This window comes from Leptosomus discolor, chromosome 16 (genome assembly GCF_034619465.1).
Source record: "Leptosomus discolor isolate bLepDis1 chromosome 16, bLepDis1.hap2, whole genome shotgun sequence".
Classification (NCBI taxonomy): Eukaryota; Metazoa; Chordata; class Aves; order Leptosomiformes; family Leptosomidae; genus Leptosomus; species Leptosomus discolor.
Window position 1 is genome coordinate 6320550 of NC_141406.1, and position 17840 is coordinate 6338389.

At 60.7% G+C, this 17840-nt stretch overlaps 1 protein-coding gene across 1 annotated transcript; it reads left to right on the top strand.

Annotated features, from left to right (window-relative positions):
* Positions 1-3863: 3863 nt before the first annotated feature.
* Positions 3864-17637, top strand: LOC147414310 (tRNA (32-2'-O)-methyltransferase regulator THADA-like). The gene is made up of 31 exons (XM_086474349.1): positions 3864-3958; positions 4486-4663; positions 4884-4970; positions 5210-5237; positions 5578-5726; positions 5921-6043; positions 6265-6385; positions 6655-6806; positions 7322-7406; positions 7705-7841; positions 8298-8495; positions 8889-9576; positions 9672-9824; positions 9917-10026; positions 10145-10305; positions 10551-10717; positions 11004-11189; positions 11764-11912; positions 12488-12631; positions 12950-13054; positions 13264-13464; positions 13755-13905; positions 14042-14276; positions 14426-14665; positions 14800-15025; positions 15149-15355; positions 15561-15799; positions 16015-16197; positions 16680-16946; positions 17043-17248; positions 17366-17637. The coding sequence occupies exons 1-31, from the start codon at positions 3864-3866 to the stop codon at positions 17635-17637; spliced, it is 5643 nt and encodes a 1880-aa protein (XP_086330475.1).
* The last annotated feature ends 203 nt before the right edge of the window (positions 17638-17840 follow it).

Sequence of the window (17840 nt, forward strand, 5' to 3'; positions counted from 1 at the left end):
CTGCTGCTTTCCTTTCCATGCAGGGAAGCACACGGGTGTCGTGGGCCGAGTCGCAAGAGTCATGATAATCCCTTCTCCATAAGCCGGAGTGGGTGGCCGGCTCCTTCCCAGGGACTCTGCAAATGCTGGGATCCCTGAAGGGCAGAAGCACGAGACAGCGCTGGAGGCTGCCACAGGGCTGTGTTTTGTAGCCCTGGTGTTGCTTACTCAGCTCTGGGATGAACGGGAATGGAGAAGCACTGAAGCTGAGCAAAGGGCATCCCTGTCCCGGTTTGCAGGGCTGCATTGAGTCCTAGGCGATGGGGAAAATCCCCAACCAATGCATCTCTCTTGAGGCTGTGCCTCCCTGTTATCCTGGTGACTTTGGTGAACCAGCCGTCAAGTTCCAGGCTAATTCACAGCCAGAGAGGCTCTAAGGATGTGTTTAGCTGGAAATTATTTTCGTGGCAGAGAGCAGAATGTGGTGTTAGATAAGAAAAATGGTAACCAAGGGCAAAGCGATGCTGGGAAGGCACCCGAGCCTGAGGGTCCTGCTGGGGACAAGGAAAGATCCTGGAGCCTTTCATACTATTCCTGCATGATCGACAGCTCCATGGGACAATAACAACAGCCTCTCCAGGGACGAGGCTGTCACTCTGTCTCAGTGGCCCTGGCTGTGGCATACTGCAGGTCCCTTTTCTCCAGTTTGCTTTTCACCCTCAGCAGAAACAGGGCCAAACCTCCAGTTCAGAATAAATGTAGAGCTGCAGGGCCGGACACTGTTTTTTCACTTCATTTTCTATTTTTCTGGACTCATTGCAGAAGCATTTGTTTCACTAAAGGGGACTGTTTTCACTCAAACTGCTCAACTGTCAGACTTGCTCTGAGTGAGGCTGACTTTGTCATCTGGATGGACCTTTAAGCTGTAGAGGATGAGATCGTCTGTAACATCGTGTTGTGGTTTGAGCCCACCCAGCCGGCAGCAAAGCCCCCCCCAGCTGCTTGCTTACTCCTACCCCATACCCTGAGGGGTGGGGAGGAGAAAACACAACCAAAAGGCCCAAGGATCGAGACAAAGGACAGGGAGGGCTCCTTCACCAGTTATGGTCACAGGCAAAAGACAGACTCAACTTGGGCATAACAACATCAATTTCATGAGCAATGACCACCATCAAGGATAATGAGAAATACAGCCAGGTCTTAGAAACAACACACCTTCCCCTCACCCCTCCCGTCTTCCTGGGCCCAGCTCTGCTACCTCTTCAGCCAAGCAGCACAGGGGACAGGGAATGGGGGTCACAGTCTGTCCATCCCAAGGTATCTCTGCTTGGGGAGAGAGGCCCTCGCAGCCCTCCCCTGCCCCACTGCCGGTCCCTCCCGGGGCTGCCGCCCTCCCAGCAATGGGCTGCTCCAGCGTGGGCTGCCCCGGAGCCACAGCCTGCTCCAGGCCCAGTTCCTGCTCCAGCCAACATCCAGGCCACCGCTGATCTCCACGTTCTGCAGAGGCTCAGCCGCCATCTCACCGCAGGCCGCAGGGGAACCTTTGCTGTGGCACAGCTCCCCCTCTCCTTCCTCGCTGACCTGGGTGTCCGCAGGGCTGTTTCACATCCCCCTCCTATCCCTCTCTTCTCCTCTGCTCACCAACAAAGAACCATGATCAAAGAACTCAATCAACAGGTTCCTTCACTCTTCAACAGTTATTTGCAGAGGCGCCGACTGGCCTGGCCTTGGCTAAAGGTGGGTCCAAAATTGGAGCACGGAGGCTTCTAGAAGCCTCTTAGAGGAGCCACCTCTGTAGCCCCCTTACCCGCTACCAAAACCCTGCCAGACATGGGAATCCAACGAATCTCCATCTCTTGGGATAAACAGAAGAAGAGTGACTTTCCATGCAATTTTCATCTTAACCCATCTCCCTGCTGGAGATTTACAAGGTCTTCCTCTCCGCTGCTGGGCTGAGCCCCCACATCCTCTCCCACGGGTGCCAGGGGCTCTGCCCATGACGTGGAGAGACCATACCAGAAGAAAGAGGTGATAGGATTGTGAGAATGTCTTTACAAAAATATAGCACTATTTATCTGGGCTGGTACAAGATACCACAGACCTAAACAGTGATAATTTAAGGAGGAGAGTGTTTATACAAGTACATGGCACTGTTTATCCAGAGGAGCCATGTGTCTTAATGATAAGACTAAGACAAGGAGGTCTTCACAGATATACAACACTATTCACCAGGCCTCATAAAAAGTGCCATATATTTCAGTAACTAGAAGATCTCAACAGGAACCAAAGACAAGACTAAACATTTGAACTTCTGGGATGAGCACATATGCTTAATGAATTGATAAATATTAACCAATTGATAGAAAATATAAATGTACGTGTCTTTACAAATAAAGCCCACTATAATATAGGTGTATACGGCCTTGCTGGTAAGATATGTAACCAGACAGAGACAATCAGAACTGACCAGACTGCAAAGCTCTGTTAGATATAATAACCTAAAAGAAACAATCAGGAGAACTGGCTAAACCACAAAAGCTCTGTTAGGGAAAGATAACCTGAAAATCATAAAAATTCCCTCAAAAAAGCTAAGGGGGAGTCTGAACTTTTCAACTTTAGCACAGGCTTAATAGGCTTATTTGTATTAACCTCTCCACCCAGGAGATGCATAATGATATGGTAATGAAACACATGATGCATGAGGCAAAGGGGGGTGCATGTTAAGGGGTAAATATGTAGTATATGTAGCAGGCGGATTGGGAAGCCTGTACCTTTCTAGTACCTTAGCCAATAGGGAAAGGGAGGGGGTCCTCTGCAGCTGGGAAATTAGGATAAAAAGGGGGCTTCGACCCCCAGCAACTTTGAGAGACCCCACGGGATATGCCCAGTGGACTCTCCCTTTATTCAAATAAAGTTTATTTTTACAGGACTCCTCTGTCTCCTGACCACCAGTGACAGGATTTTCTGCACAGAGGGTTTCCTCAAGTCGCTTAAGGCATCCTCTGAATGCAGCTGTGGGCCTGCTGAGCTGAAAACACAGCTCAGTGTGACTCAGGCTGAGGATTTCAGACAAATTCAATCCACTTCATACCTGCTGCCTCCACCAGATAATTACCATTAATCACACAGGCTTGAACTCTGGCCACGCTCCCTCAGGAACCTGGGAGATGCTGCTCTTGTAAGCAGCCGTGTGCCCAGGAGAGCCAGTGTGGGACCCCACCTGCCATCACACGTCAGTCAAAGGCAGCACTCACCAAGCAGCAGGGCTGAAGACCTCATCTTCCACGTTATGCCCGGTCCTGAGGGATGCCCACAGCAAAGGATGCCCCAGGGCAAAGCAGTAGCTCGCAATGGCATGCCTGAGCTGCAGGGACAAACCAGAAGGGAATCCAAGGATCAAAGGGGACTCCAGCCACAGGTTCCTCAGAACTCTTTCCTACCGATTCTGGCACAACGTTTAAGAGGAGGTGAGAATAGAAACAAAAAAAACCAAGCACATGTGGCAGCTACCTCCACAGCGGACAATATTTTCAAGTGCCGCATGTAAGCAGAAAGTCCAGGTGTCCGAGAGCCGTCGGTGGGACTGTTCTGCGTTTTCGGGACCGTACGGGAAAACAAAACGCGGACAGCAAAGCCACTGCCCTCTGAGCCCTCGTTACCTGTCCCAGGCCTGGGAAGGCGTCGGTGCCCCAGCCCTTGGGAAGCCCGCAGGCACCTGCAGGTGGGATTCCGCCTCCGCCCGCCGCCTTCGGCACGACCAGCGCTGCCAGGAGCTTCCCCACCCCCGGAGCCTGCCCGGCTGACCGGGGGACGCAGCGCTAGGGGGCGCCGCTGAGCACGGCAGGACGCGGCCCAGCTCTATGGTGGCGGCGGCGGCGGCGGCCATGGGAGCGGAGCGGGAGGCGCGGGCCTGCGCTGCCTTCTGCGGGGCGCCGGGCATCGCTCAGCCGGTGCTCTCCTGCCTGCGGCAATTCGCGGGGTAAGAGGGCGGGCCCCGGGCGAGAGGACCCCGGGAATCCTCCGCCGTGGATCTCGGCATCCCCCGGGCGCGGGTACCCCGGGAATCCTCCGCCGTGCATCTCGGCATCCCCCGGGCGCGGGTCGGGCGGTGGAGAGGAAGGTTCCCAGCTCCCGCTTGCCCTCATCCTCTTTCAGTCCGCTCTGCAGCAACAAGTCTGAGGGGGTTTTTTTTTGGACCCTCCTGCCCCCCCCCCCCGCCGCCTCTTAAAATTGACCAGAGCAGGCTGGGTTGAGGTCTCTGAGGTCCCGCCCCGCGCAGCGCGGAGTGCGGCTGGGAGGGAGGAGCATCGCACGCTGGAGCACCCCAACCCGTACCCCTGTCCGCTGGGGCACCCCTACCCCGATCCAAATCAAGCTGGGGTACCCCCATTCCAATCCACATTGAGCTGGGACACCACAACCCTAATCTCCACCGAGCTGGGGTATTCCCCACCGCAATCCCCGCTGGGCCGGTGGATCTTCACAACCATCCCTCTCCCGTTTCAGAAGTACTACCAAGAGATGCAAAGACAAGCATTTGGAGGAGGCTCTCCTGCTGTCGCGGGCACTGAGCGAGGGTCTGCAGGCGCTGGGTGAGGAGGAGGCACGGCCACTGCTCCGCTGCGTCCTGGCTTTCCAGATGGAGGCAACCAGTAGCTCCAGCTCCTTCCAGAAGCTGGAACAGGTCTGTAACGCAAACAGCTGGCCTGCAGCTTCAGAGCTCTGTCAGCCAGAACTGTAAGCGATGGTCTCACCAGGCTCTGCCTGCTGCACAGCTCTGGTGCAGTGCATCCTTACTGGCAAACGGGCCTCGGTGACACCACAGAGCTCCCCTAAAAGCACATTGCTGCTGGTATCTCCTGGGGCTTCAGGCAGACTGACTGACTCGGGGTGTCTCTCGGCAGATCGTGACCCAGCTGGCGGTGGGGAAGGAAGCCCTGCTGGCCCAGGAGGTGGGCGAGCTGCTGGCTGGTCTGGCGCCGCAGGGAGAGGTGAGAGCACCCCAGTTGTGCAGTGGCACCAGCTTTTGTGGGGGCTTGGCTGGAGCCCCTGTGTGACAGGGGCCTCCTGGTTTGGGATGCCTGCGGTCCTTCACTTCTCTTCCTGCCATTCTGGGGGTTTGCCCTTGCTTTCGTCCCTGGGACAGCTTCTGTTGCAGGCAGGACCCTCCTGCCCAAGGCACTGAGCCCCAGTGTGTCATCATGTGAGACAAACTGTTCTGCCCCTGCAGGTGCTGTCTCCTGGGGACCTTCAGTCAGGTCAGTTTCTGCTCCTTCCCCTCTGGGGACTTCTCCCAGCCCACACCACCAATGCACAGGACATCCCGTGCCCACCCAGACTGGGTCCTCTGTGCTGATGGGAGGGGTAGCAGGGATCAGCCTGATCCATGGGATCTCTGCAGAGGGCCCAGGAGCACCCAGTGGCTCTGCCCACCTGCCTGGGACAGCTGGAAACCAGACAAGCCAAAGCACGCTCTACACCCCAGCCCTATTTTCACCCTGCTTACCAGCAGCGCAGCCCTTGTTTCACCAGGAGCAGGGCTGGCTGTGGGCGCAGTGCCGGGAGGGCCGGGGGCTGATGCTGTCCCCTTGCCCGCAGTGTGCATGTTCATAGAGGAGAGCAGCCTGGGCCGGCAGCACTGGCAGCAGAACCTGGCCCCGCTGCTGCAGCGCTTGGCCACCACCTTGCGCTGGGTGCTGCAGAGCCAGCCCGCGCCCGGTGGCATGTGGGGCTACCTCGTCATCAAGGTAAAAGCCGAATTTCGGAGGAGGGGGGAAGGATCGGTCCTTGCAAGGACTGGCTGGGCACTGGCAGCGATGTCCAGGAGGGTTGTGGCACAGAGCGCCGCTTCGAATGGCCGTCCCCGGGGAATCGCTGCTTTCTGGGAGGCGAGGGACGCTGAGAGCCAAACCTGCAGCCCCCGTCCCTTCTCCTCCTCTAGGCCTGCCTCCAGCTGTTCCAGGCACTGCCGAAGGATGTGGCCCCCCTGGTGTGGAGCACGGCAGGGAAGAGCGAAGCCCTGCAGAGCCTCTTGGGACTGCTGCTGGAGGTGGCGTGGGGGAAGGTGTGTATGGCCCCGGGGAGGGATGGGGCTGCCTGTCCTGAGGAGCAGAGCAACACCATCCTTCTCGGATGCTTTCCCCATTCCCCTCCTCGAGAAGAGCCTGCAGAGTCAGCTCCGGTGTCTGGGGTGTCTGAGGGACATGGGCATGGAGGGAGGGTTAAATGGGGTCTGGTTTTCAAATGGCGTTTTGAGCTGTGTCTTTGTCTCCCCTGTGGGTCCAGGCCCTAAGCAAGGACACGAGGCTACTGGCAGGCACAGCCCTGAGCATGCTGGTGAACACGGCCCCACAGCCCAAGTGTGGGGCCAGCGCCACACTGGCCCTCTTCCAGCTCTCTGACCAAGGTGCGTGCTCCATCCCGAGCTGGGGACGGCCTCTGGCGAAGGGGACGTCAGCGACAGGCGTGTTTGGGCGTGAGGGCACAGAGGCCAGCGCTGCTCACCAGCAGTCCAAGCCAGACTCTGCTGCTGTGTCCTTTTCTCGGGGTCTGGGAGCCCCAGCTGCCACCGGCCACTTCCCACAGTCACTCTGGGATGCGCCAGGGCAGTTTGCTCTTGGAGCAGCATTTAAGTTTGCCGCCTTTCTGCCATCTAATGCAGCTGTTTCCTACCAGGTGTGGGGGAGCTGAAGTTTGGGGAGCTGGTGGTGGAGGCCCCCCCTGTCCTGGAGCCAGATGGGCTGGAGAAGCTGGTGCTCACCAGAGGTTTGCTGACGTGCTGCAAGACAGAAATCCTCAGCTGCCAGCTGGAGAGCTTCACTCACAAGGTAGGAGAGCTCAACCCCAACAGCCAGGGCTTGAGAGAGCCCTTGGTGAGGGCTGGCAGCCACTGGCAGGGGCTGTGGATCCCTGGGGGACGTAGCCAGGCTGCACCGCTCTGCAGCAGCAGTGCTGTGCATCCCGCTGAGCATGGCGAGTCAGCCAGGAGCCTGCTTTTTCCAAAGAAATGTGAGCAGAGATTTCCCTCTCCTGGTGGGCCAGGAAACCAGGCGGTACCAAAAGTAACCCCTGTACAAGCAAAGTGGCAGCAGCATTCGCCCCGTGCTCCCACAATATGAACCCAGGGCTGCTCTGGACAGAGCACAGCCTCCACCTCTGCGCATCTCCACTTGTCTCCCAAGTCTTGAAGAGCTGAGGACTTCCAGACAGGGAACAAAACCTAGCAATAAGCTACTGTAAAAGCAAGAAAACCAGGCAGTGCTCTTTTCTGTCTCGTGGTGGGTTTTTTTTCATTCTGGAAAGCCTGTTCCTGCCCACTCCCTGAGCTGCTGTGCTCCTTCAGGCCTGCCTACTGCTCGATGTGGTCTTTCCTGCTGTGTGTGCCCTGACCAAGGAGCAGAAGGACTGCCACTACTACTGCTTCCAAGGTAGGAGACGACGACCCCACCACGGTGAGGAGATTTGAAAGGTTCACTGTGCTCATGATGCAGAGCTCCTGTGGACCTTCATCTTCTCCCAGGGAAGGTGTTTTTCTGGATCTTGGTACCTGGGTTGGAAACTGCTATCAATTTCTGCTCCAGCCCAATGGACACTAACGCTCTTGGGCTTTTGTGTACCTAACAGGGAAACTGCTCCCCTTGCACACGGGGTCCTTAAGCCTCTTGCTGGCTCTGCTCCAGGCAAGTCTTGGGGCGAGGGCTGCAGCAGAGCTCTCTGCTTTTGCAGCCTGTGCCCTGTGGCTGCAGCGCGTGCGGGAGAGCCTGCCTGCCGTCTGGCACCTGACGGGGACCCGCATCCTGGCCCAGGATGCCAAGCTGCTCCAGCAGCTCACCCAGCTGGTGTGGGACAACGCTGAGACCCCGGTAAGGCTGGGGTGTCGAAGACCCATGCCATGGCAGCCAAAACCAGCCCTTCCTTCCCACGACTCAGCTACTGTTCCCCTGCCTATAACACACCCCTGCCTGCTTAAGCTCCATCAATGGAATACAACCCCCTTGCCTGCAGCTGCCTGCAGCTGCCCTCTGGCAGGGCAGGGGCACCCATGCTGCTGAGGACAGGGCACTTGTCACACATGGTCTCTGCAGGACTGTGTGCCAGCGCTTCACCCTCCCCAGGCAGCACCCGCCAGTGCAGTTCTGGCCTGTCCACATCTGCTGGCTCACCACCTGCCATCCCCACATCCCCAGCTCCTAACCCTGTGGCTACCAGCCAGTACTGAATGTCCACAGCCACAGGAAAGCAAAGGGTCTTTCCTGATGCAGCAAGACAGGAGGGAGAGCCCACCCTAACCACTCCTGCTTGTCGTCCTTCTCCCCCAGGTGGAAGGGGTGTCCGAGTTCATCCACAGCTCCTTCCGACTGCTCCTGGAGATCTACCACCTTGAATGCCAGCAATTCCAGGACCAGGAGAGACCCCTCTACCAACAGATGCTGCAGACAGTAGTCTCGATGCCGTGGCAAATCAAAGCCAGATACGTGCCCTTGAGTGCCGTCGTCCCCTACGTGGGCAGCCAGCAGGTAGGAAAGGTGGGGAGATGGGGAGGCTCAGTCCCAGCTAGCACTGCTGCCGGGGTGGCACAGCCTCTGTCCACTGCCCATCACCTTCTGCGCAGCTCAGCCACGCAGGCAGGCAGCCTTCCCGGCCAGGGGGAGCGTTTTAGCATCACCCAAGGGATAGTATCCCTGGTGGGGTAGTGAGCTGCAGCAACGGTGATGCATCCTGGGGGACTGCCAGTGGGGAGGGAGGCTTTGCCTGTTGATGCCCACCAAAATCTGGCCAAAAGCAGCTTGGGGTACTAGAGATGCTCAGTGCCGTGGGTGACTGCAGTGTGGTCTGTACCCACTTCCATCCCTTGCCATATGCAGCCTTCAGCCTGGCAGGGAGATAAGGGTCATCTGCCTTTCTCCCAGGTGCTGGATGCCTACCCGGACCTGCCGCAGCACCTCCTGAGCTGCCTCTCCACCAACCACCTGTGTCCCGCAGCCACCGAGGTCTACAAGGCCCTGGTGCGGCAGCAGTGTGCCGAGCGGCAGGACGGGCAGCGGGGCGCGGAGGCGGAGCGGTGGGCGCTGTGCTGGCTGCCCCTGCTCTCCCAGGCGCTCCGCTCCCCGCTGGCCATCCTGCAGAGCAATGCTGCCAACCACCTCCTCACCTGGACCCTGCGGCAGATCCCAGCTGCCCAGACGCTGCTGGCTGCCCAGTTCAGCGGCCGGGACACAGCGTCACTCCGGGCTTGGGTCTCGCTGCTGAAGGCACAGAAGAGCGTGGCGGGAGCCCTGCCGCTGCGGGGCAAGGCACTGGAGCGGCTTTCTTGCTGCCTGGGCGCCCGCGAGGAAGGGGTTCGGCTGGCAGCACTGGGTCTCCTCTGCTGCAGCCCCAGCACCAACTGGCCCCTCTCTGGCAGAGAGGTGCGGCTGCTGAGGGAGTTCCTGCCCCTCAACTTCAACTGCGACTCCTCCTCGTTCCGGCAGCTGCTGCAAGCAGCAGTGAGGAAGGCGCTGGTCCGGCTGCGGGACAGCTCGCTGGCCCAGCTGCGAGGGAAGGTGCCCCGAGGAACCGAGCCGGGCGAGGGAGCAGGGCAGCTCAACCAGGCAGTAGGTGAGGTGGACACCCCACCAACTCCATCACAGCCCCAGGGGATTTACATGTGGGTGCCCAGCCCGGCATCATTTGCTGCCACACTCTGCCCACAGGCTTTGTGGAGTGGCTCCTGCAGCTTAGCATTGCCTCGCTCAGCCCAGGCTCCAACTACCAGAGGAAGAAGACGGCTCTGCTCCTCCTGACCGCTGTTTTGGAGACCTGCACAGACACCTGGAGCCCTGACAGGAAGAAAGGCCAGCCCCCACGTGAGTATGGGCAGCCCGCCTGGAGCATCACCCCTGAGTTGCAGGGGTGCTCCCCACCAACCCTGTCCCACCACCCCGTGTCCCCACCACAGGGACCATGGCCACGCTGCTGAGCTATGCCAGGCAGAGCGGCTGCTGGGACTTCTTCTCCCAGCCCAATTTGTTGGCACTGCTGAGCTGCTTGCAGGACAGCACTAATGAGGTGAGCCTCCTAAAGATGCCCACCTCGGCCCCTAGCAGGCTCAGAGGGGAAGCCCATCATGCTTCCCCTCCTGCCCTCCTCTGGCTGCTTTCCCTCCTCACCTCTCCTGTCTCGGCAGATCAGAGACTTGGCCTCGGAGCTGCTCGTCCGCTACTTTCCCCCCACGTTCCCCGAGCCCATTGCCTTGGCTCTCTTCCAGCTGGCCCAGGATGCCCTGGGCAGCCCTCGAGTGCAGGAGGCTGAAGCCGGAGCTGTGCTGATGAAGACCATCCTACAGAAGTATGAGCTCCCAGCCTCCCCCTCCCCGCGGTGGCACAGCAGCCCCGGCGAGCAGCACCGGTGTCTCACCGAAGTGTGTGTTTATAGCTCAGGGCAGCAATAGCTTGGGTTTGAAATAGCCTTGCAGTGGGGAGCTGAGCAGGGTTGAGGTGCAGCAGCCTGCAACAGGGGAGGAAGGAACTGCATAGCGAAAGACAGGCAGAAGACTCCTTCATCCTTGCAGCAGCATCTTCCTCTTCGCCCAGGTCAGACAGCAGCACCATGAAGAGCCTGGCCTTGGAGGCCGAAGCAGCCCCAACACTGCCCAACCGAGGCCTGTGCTTCGCTCAGCACCTTCTGCATGTGCTGCAAGCCCAGTATGCTGCAGCATGCCAGGACCTGCTGCAGGCAGCAGCCACTGCACCAATGCACGGTATGTCCCCAGCCTGGCAGGACAGCAAGCAACTCCCACAGCAAGTCTCCTCCCCAGGAATTTGGAGCAGGCAGGAATCATACAGGCAGGACTGAGGCCAAAACCGAGTGCTGATGCCATGACCTTGCCTCAGTTGCCCTGTATTGCTGCTTCACCTGCCCAGCATGCCCCTTGCCTGGGGGCCCTGCTCAGTCCCCTGCCCGTGAGCCATTTCAGCTGCAGGCTCAGGCGGGCGAGCTGGGGCTGCACCAGCCACCGCTGTGACCAGAGGTGGGTGTTTGTGCAGGAGCCATCGCAGCCCTGCGGAGGTGCCTGCTCCAGGTGCCAGAGGTGGCCGCCTCCATGCGGGCAGCAGAGTTGGCGCAGAGCTGGCAGGAGCTCCTCACCCGCCTTGTGACCACGGCGAGAGACATCACCTCCTTCCTCCTGGGTGCTCTTCAGAGCCAGCAAGGCCCCGGCGCTGATGAGCAAGGTGAGCATCTCCCCAGAGGGGAACCAGCCTGGGAACCACTGGTATCTCCATCACAGCCATCTCTGACCCAGCAGCCCTCCAGCCTGGGAGACTGCACTTGCTTTGGGCTCACTGCCTCTAGCAGGGGACAGCAGTGGGATGGGGGAGGGAAGGTTGACCTGGGAGTAAGGTCCAAAGCAGGACACCTGGGCAAGGATGCTCCAAGTGTTGAGTGGAAACCGCAGGAGCAGAGCAGCTAGTGCCCAAGTCCCTTTCTCAACTACACTTGAGAACAGCAGCAGAAGTAGAGGCAAAAGCTTTCCTCCAGAAGCAGTGAGGCACTTGCCCGATCGGAGCAGCTGGGAGAGCAGGGGCTGGTGGAGCCCTTACAGCAACAGCTCGGAAAGAGCAGTGGGGCAAAGCACAACTGCAGTCCTGAGCAGGACACATTGCAGGACAGGAGCCGCTGCCATTTGTGTGCGCTCTGCACAGGGGACAGTGGATCCCCCAGCAGCATGGCCCTCTTTCTGCCCCACACTTCCTGCAGGCACTGCCCCACACAACCTTGCTCAGACCAGGCTTCTACCTTTCACAGCTGCTGCCCCATCATTTGCAGACATGGGGAACGCCATCGGGTCCCTCATCATGCTGGGAAAAGGCCAGGGACAGGAGGAAGAGGTGGACTCAATCCTGCTGTCAGAGGAGCACAGCCTGATCCTGACCTGCTGCTGGGTATCAGTAAAGGTAGGCACCCCTCCTCATGGTGCTGGGGAGAGGGGCAGCCCAGCACAGCACCCACCACCCAGCCCACCCCAGCATCTCCCCTAGAGAGGCATTCACCCTCCCGGGGGATGAACAAGGGGGAATCTCTGCCCTTACCTTGGAGCTGCCACACCCACCCTCACCCCCTACAAGGGTGGATGCGACCACCACTCACCTCCCTGCCTGCCCTTATGTAGCCCAGCTAGTTCCCAGGCACTGACAGACCCCAGCTGTGGCAGAGCCAGGCTCCCCGGCTTGCAGCCCTGTGGCCTCCCATCCTGGCTTCTCCTCCGCAGCCTCTCCAGCGGCTGCCTGGAAAAAGGCCACCTTTGCCACACACGCCTTGCAGCTGGCTGGGAAACGGCCGTGCCATGCAGCCTGTGCATGCTCATGGGCATGCTGGTGGCCACGCTGCCTGATGGCATCTCCAACTGAGAGCGCCCGTGCTGGGGGGCAACGGCAGCACCTGCTGTGCTTCCCTATGGCAGTGATGGTGGGGCAGGACAGGAGTGGGGTGGTCCTGCTGCCAGTCCCGGTGACCTTCTGCTTCTCCCCAGGAGATAGGGCTGCTCTTGGGGGGCCTGGCTGAGCTGCTGCTGGCCCCAGCGCTGCCTGCCGGATCGAGGCCTCTCCTGCCGCTCCCCACCCTGCAGATGGCCGCGAGGGTTTTCCAGGAAATCCTGCTGCGGTGCCGGCACTGGGTAAGAGCCTGTCCCACCTGGGGTGCCTTGGCCCCTTGTCCACCCCTCTAGCCCTGTCCCTGCCCCAGGCCAATAGCCTGGGGCTCTTGCTGGTGTGCAGGGAGGGTGAGCGCAGCGGGGCAGGGTCTGCTCTGGGGCAGGATGTCGGGGAAGGCTGGAAGCCTCTGGCTGGGATCCCAGTGCCAAAATCCGTCATGTTCCCACACCATCATGTCTTCTCACTTTCTCCTTTCCCTTTGCAAAGAGGTTTCTGGGGGCCATGAGGGGCTGGCGGGTGCAGCCTTTGGGGCACGGGGGCCTCACACTGCTCTGCCCTAGGGAGCGGTGGAGGGCTGCAGCATGGGCTTCACCAAGTTTTGTGCCGCTCTGCTGAACCACCCAGACACGGAGCTGCAGGCCATCCCGCAGACCATGCTGGAGCAGGTACCGTGCTCATTCTGCCCCACATTCCCCCCATGCGCCAGGGAGCCCCAGGGCCGTGTCCGTGTGTCCCCCACCTGGGCCGAGCACCCACCTGGCAGCTGAGGTGCCGTGGTGCGGGCTTGGCGTGGCTGGTGCCCTCCCCTGCAGAGCAGCTGCAGGCTCCAGCCAGCGTGTTTCCAGCTGTAGCTCGGGTGGGGTTTGTTCCTCAGGGCTTAGAAGCGCTGAGCGGACCCCGGAGCAGCTCAATCACACGCCGTGCCGCTGGCTTCCCCATGCTTTTCCTCTGCATTGTCAGCGGGGAGGCCCCGGCACAGGCACGGCCGCTGCTGACCCGCTGCGTCCAGACGCTACTGGCCTTGGCCACCACGGCCCTGCCGCAGGACTGGGACCAGACCCTTGACCTCCCGCAGGTGAGCACAGCAGGCACTGAGCTCCTGGCTGCTGCCGCCCTTTTGGGGACAGGGTGATCTGTGCAACGTCCCCTAAAGGGAGCTGTGCCAGGGAGCCCAGCACGAAGCTGTGCTAGCACAGAGACCTCGGGGTGAGCAAAAAACCACAGCCCTGGCCGCACTGCCCACGCCAGCAGCCCAAGAGCAGATGGCTGCTTGGCTCTGCCGTCTCTTCCCACCGTTTTCCCTTTGCATGGAAGCGTGAGCCCCCTCCCCGCGCAGCGCTGCTGAGCCCTCTGTGCTCTCCCCAGGTGTGTGCCCTCCATGTGCTGCAGACGCTGGTCCGCGGCGCAGGGCTGGGTGGTGCGTTGCTGCGGCACGCCACGCCGATGGTGGCCCTGGCGCTGCGGGGCCTGGGCTCGCCGTGCTGGGCCATGAGGAACGCGGCCATCCAGCTCTTCAGTGAGTACCGAGGGGAAGGGATCCCTGCAGGACTGCTGCAGCGCCCCCGGGGTTCGGAGCCTGGCTGGGGTGAAGCGCGGGGGGTCAGGCAGGGGCTGGATGGGACCTGACACTGCTTTCTGCTCTGTCCCTGCAGGTGCCCTCACGTCCCGGCTGCTGGGCCAGCAGCGGAGCTGTGGGGAGGGCTGCCCAGCGGAGGGGGTCAGCCTGCAAGCCTTCCTTGGGCAGCACCCCCAGCTGGGTGCTGTGCTGCTGGATGAGTTGGGGGCGGCCACAGGGCCTGCGCTGCGGGGGCCCCGCCTACGCCCCGCACTCCATGCCATCCTCACCCTCCTGGCCCAGCTGCAGCCCGGTGCCAACAGCCCCGACAGGTAGGGGGGGCAGCGGGGATGCTGTGCCCTGGCTGAGGGCTCCTGCAGCGGAAGGTGGTCCCGTGGTACCAGGGCTGGCTCTGGCTCTTGGAGGGGTTTTGCTCTGGCTGGGGCATCACCACACGGTGCCCTTTTTTTTTGCTCCACAGCCCCTCTGCTCACTTCCTGCAGCCACTGCTGGGGCTGGCGGGGAGTCCCATCTACGCTGTGCGAGCGATGGCTGCCAAGGCACTGGTGCCTGTCGTCCCACCACCCCAGCGCCACGGGCTCCTCCTGCAGCTGGCCCAGCAGCTCCCTGCCGCACCCGAACAGGTCCACTCACACAACACCGTCCACGGGCACCTGCTGCAGATGCAGGCGCTGCTGGCTGCCGCCCCGGGCACCGATGGGTGAGTGGTCCTGTGCCATCCCCCTGCCTGTGGCCTCTGTGGTTGCTCTGTGACAAGGTGCAGCTTTTTGGCCACAAAACAGCGCCCAGCCTGGTGCCACGGGCCCCGTGGTAAGGCAGCGTGTCTCCCCACAGGCTGTCGGCCGAGGTGCTGCACCCCGTGGCTTTGCAGCTGGAGGCGCGGGGCTGGCTGCTTACCCCTGCCCAGCGCTGCCCACTCATCCGCGCCGCCTTCCTCGAGGTCCTCGCTCTCCTGCCCGCATCCTTCAGCCCCGGCTTCGCCCAGAGCATCCACGACACCATCAGCGCCGAGCTGGGCAGCCTCCCGCCGGGGTGGAAGCTGGGATGCGCTGAGCTGCAGGTACCACTGCCTGTGAGGAAAGTCATGGCCGTGGCCTTCCTGGCAGCGAGCCTGGGGGGTGGGAGGTGGGGACCCCTCATTCGAGGTTGAGCATTAAAAGTGGGATCCTGGTTTTTCCTCCAGGTGGGCTTGCCTGTCCTCCACCAAACCATGGCCCACTTCGTGTGCAACGAGGCAGCCCGGCTGGCGGATAGCAAGCAGATTGGCTTTGTCTGCCTACTTCTTCAGCAGCCAAATACTGATGTCCAGCTTGCCATCCTGAGCTGGGTGATCGCCAGAGAGGGAGGAACGTGCGAGGAGCTTGAGAAGGCTCTTGGGCTGACATTGCTGGTATGACAAGGCTCAAAAGTCAACTGAGTAAAGGAGAGGGTCCCCAATGCACCGCGCAGGTGGGATCTCGGGTGCTCACTGAGAAGCACAGTTCTCCCCGGGCTGATGGTGCACAGGTGTGGGGCACTTGCCTAGTTGTGCTGAGGTTGCCACCCCGTGGTGCCGGGGCCACTAACCGTGCACGTTCTTTCCTGTTGTCAACTAGGAGAGCTTGCAGTCGGTGCTGCGAGAGAGGAGGGACAGAGAGTTCCTGAGATTGTACCTTGAGGCTTTGCTGCATCTTTACAGAGACCCCTCATCGTGGTCCCAGGAAGCTTCCCGTAAGCTCCAGGGCTCCTTGGCAGCATGTCTGGAGATGCTGCTGCACATGGTGGAGGCTGAGTGTCCTGGCCCTGACCTCCTCTTCCAGGCACTGTGTGCCACCAGCCTGCTGCTCGCCCACCGGTAGGTCCCTGCCACTGCCGGGGGGGTTCCACCTGACCCTTCCGGGAGATTTCTGCTTAATCCTTGCTGGAAACAAAGCCACAACTTCTTGCCCGTAAATCACAGCCAGCTTTGTACCTGGGTCCTGTGTTCTGAGGACAGCCAGTGGCCTTTGGACCCCTGGGCGGAGCTGGAAGGTGTGCCTGAATCCTTTCTCCTGCCCTGGCCTCTGACAGGTTTGAGGATGAGGACAGCACTCTGGTGCAGCGATGGTGCGCAGCGCTGGAGGCGTGCAGCCGGTCTGCTTCGTCCGAGGTGCTGCGGCTGGCGGCCGCCCGCTCCCTGCAGATGGCGGGTGCCGATGTGGTGCGGCGATCCCTGCGTGCCGCCTGTCCCTCGCTTGTCCCTCTGTCTCTGCGGTAGGTCACTGAGCCCATCCCCTGGGGCGGCTGTGTTTGCGGGAGCGGTGCTGCCCATGGCCACCGTGCGTTCCCAGCAGCACTGCTCCTTGGAGCCCCAGCCCCAGGGTGCTGCAGGTTAATTGACTCTGCGAAAGACGCCCCCTGCAAAAAATTCAAGGGCTTTAAAGCAAAGCCCACTCATTGAAAAATCACTAGCACCCAAGAGCTTGCAGCCTACAGAAAAATTTGTGGCTGGCATTTTAGTAGAAGCAGCCAGTCACTTATGAGCAGCAAACCACATTGCTGGATCCCTCGATCGCTGTCACAGTCCCTGCCCGCCCAGGCTGCAAGGTCTTGGGTGGCTGTGCCTTTCACAGGCCAGGAGAAAAGTCCCTTGGGGAAGCACTGCCCTGGGAGGGGCTCATCCTTCCCTCTCTTCCAGGCAGGCTGGGGATGCTCTGGGTAGTACAGTGGTCTTCCCTTCTTTTCCCTTTCCCCAGGCTGATAAATGTGGGCATTCACCTTCTGCAAGACGAGGAACGGGAGGTCCGGCATGAGGCCTCAGGTTTCGCCAGCCTTCTGCGGCAGGACCCTGGGGAGCAGCTCCGAGACAGCTGCGTCTTTGTGCAGGACAACGTGGGGTTCCAGGTCCTCCTGCAGCTCCTCCTGGAAGAGTTCAGGGAGTACCCCGAAACCTTCAACTCACTGATGCAGCACCTCCCTGTCCTGGATCTCAGGGGCATTGCGGAGGAGCTGGAGACCAACAAGTGAGTTGCCAGACCCGTGGATTAGGTACAAGGGAGTGCGGGGTACCATGGGGCTGGCCCTCAGCTTCACTTGTGCTTTGGCTTTCCCCCCTGCAGAGCTGCCAGCCTGTACAAAGAGGACGAACCCAACGTTTTTGCGGAGCCGGCTGTCCTGGCACAGCACCTGCTCCCCATCCTGCTGCGGCTCCTGGAGAAGGCGCCTGCTGGCAGCCCGCTCCACGCCTCGGCTCTGCACTGGCTGGTGGCCACTGGCCCCAGCGTCCTGCGTGACCTGCGGTACTGCAAGCACCGCTGGAGCCGAGGTACGGCACAGCGTGAAGCCCCCAGCACAGGCAAGCTGTTGTCCTCATCCCCCAGGCCAGCGCTGCCCGGGGGGGACCCAGCCATGCTCACGGCTCCTTCACCCACTCTCTCTGCAGGGGCTGCTGCCCGCTGCGGGATGAAGGCGCTGGGCTGTGCCAAGCTGCACGTGGCCGTGGCTGTGCTGCTGGTGAGGGCCCGGCTGGTGGCACAGGCACTGCAGGTGCTGGGGGAAAGTGCCACCACCGTGCCAGGGCTGGGATGCAGTGCCCAGGAGCTGGAGCAGGAGCTCGTGCTTGTGCAGGGACTGCTGGTGCAGCATGGGCTGGCCCCTGTTCTGAACCAGGGCAATGCGCCAGGGGAGCCGGGACCACCATCTGGGGCTGCCTGACAGCTCCGGGCATGGAGCAGCGTCACACCAAGGCCCACAGCCACGCTGCTCCTGGCTTATGGTGCCACATCCCTCCCTTTGCCCAATGCTGTCTCTGGCCACCAGCCAGGACTGCAGGTTCAGTGGTTGACGCAGGGGAACCCCACTTGCCACGTGGGACACGCTGGCTTTGTTCTCAACGTTTTCTAACTCTCCCTCTCGAG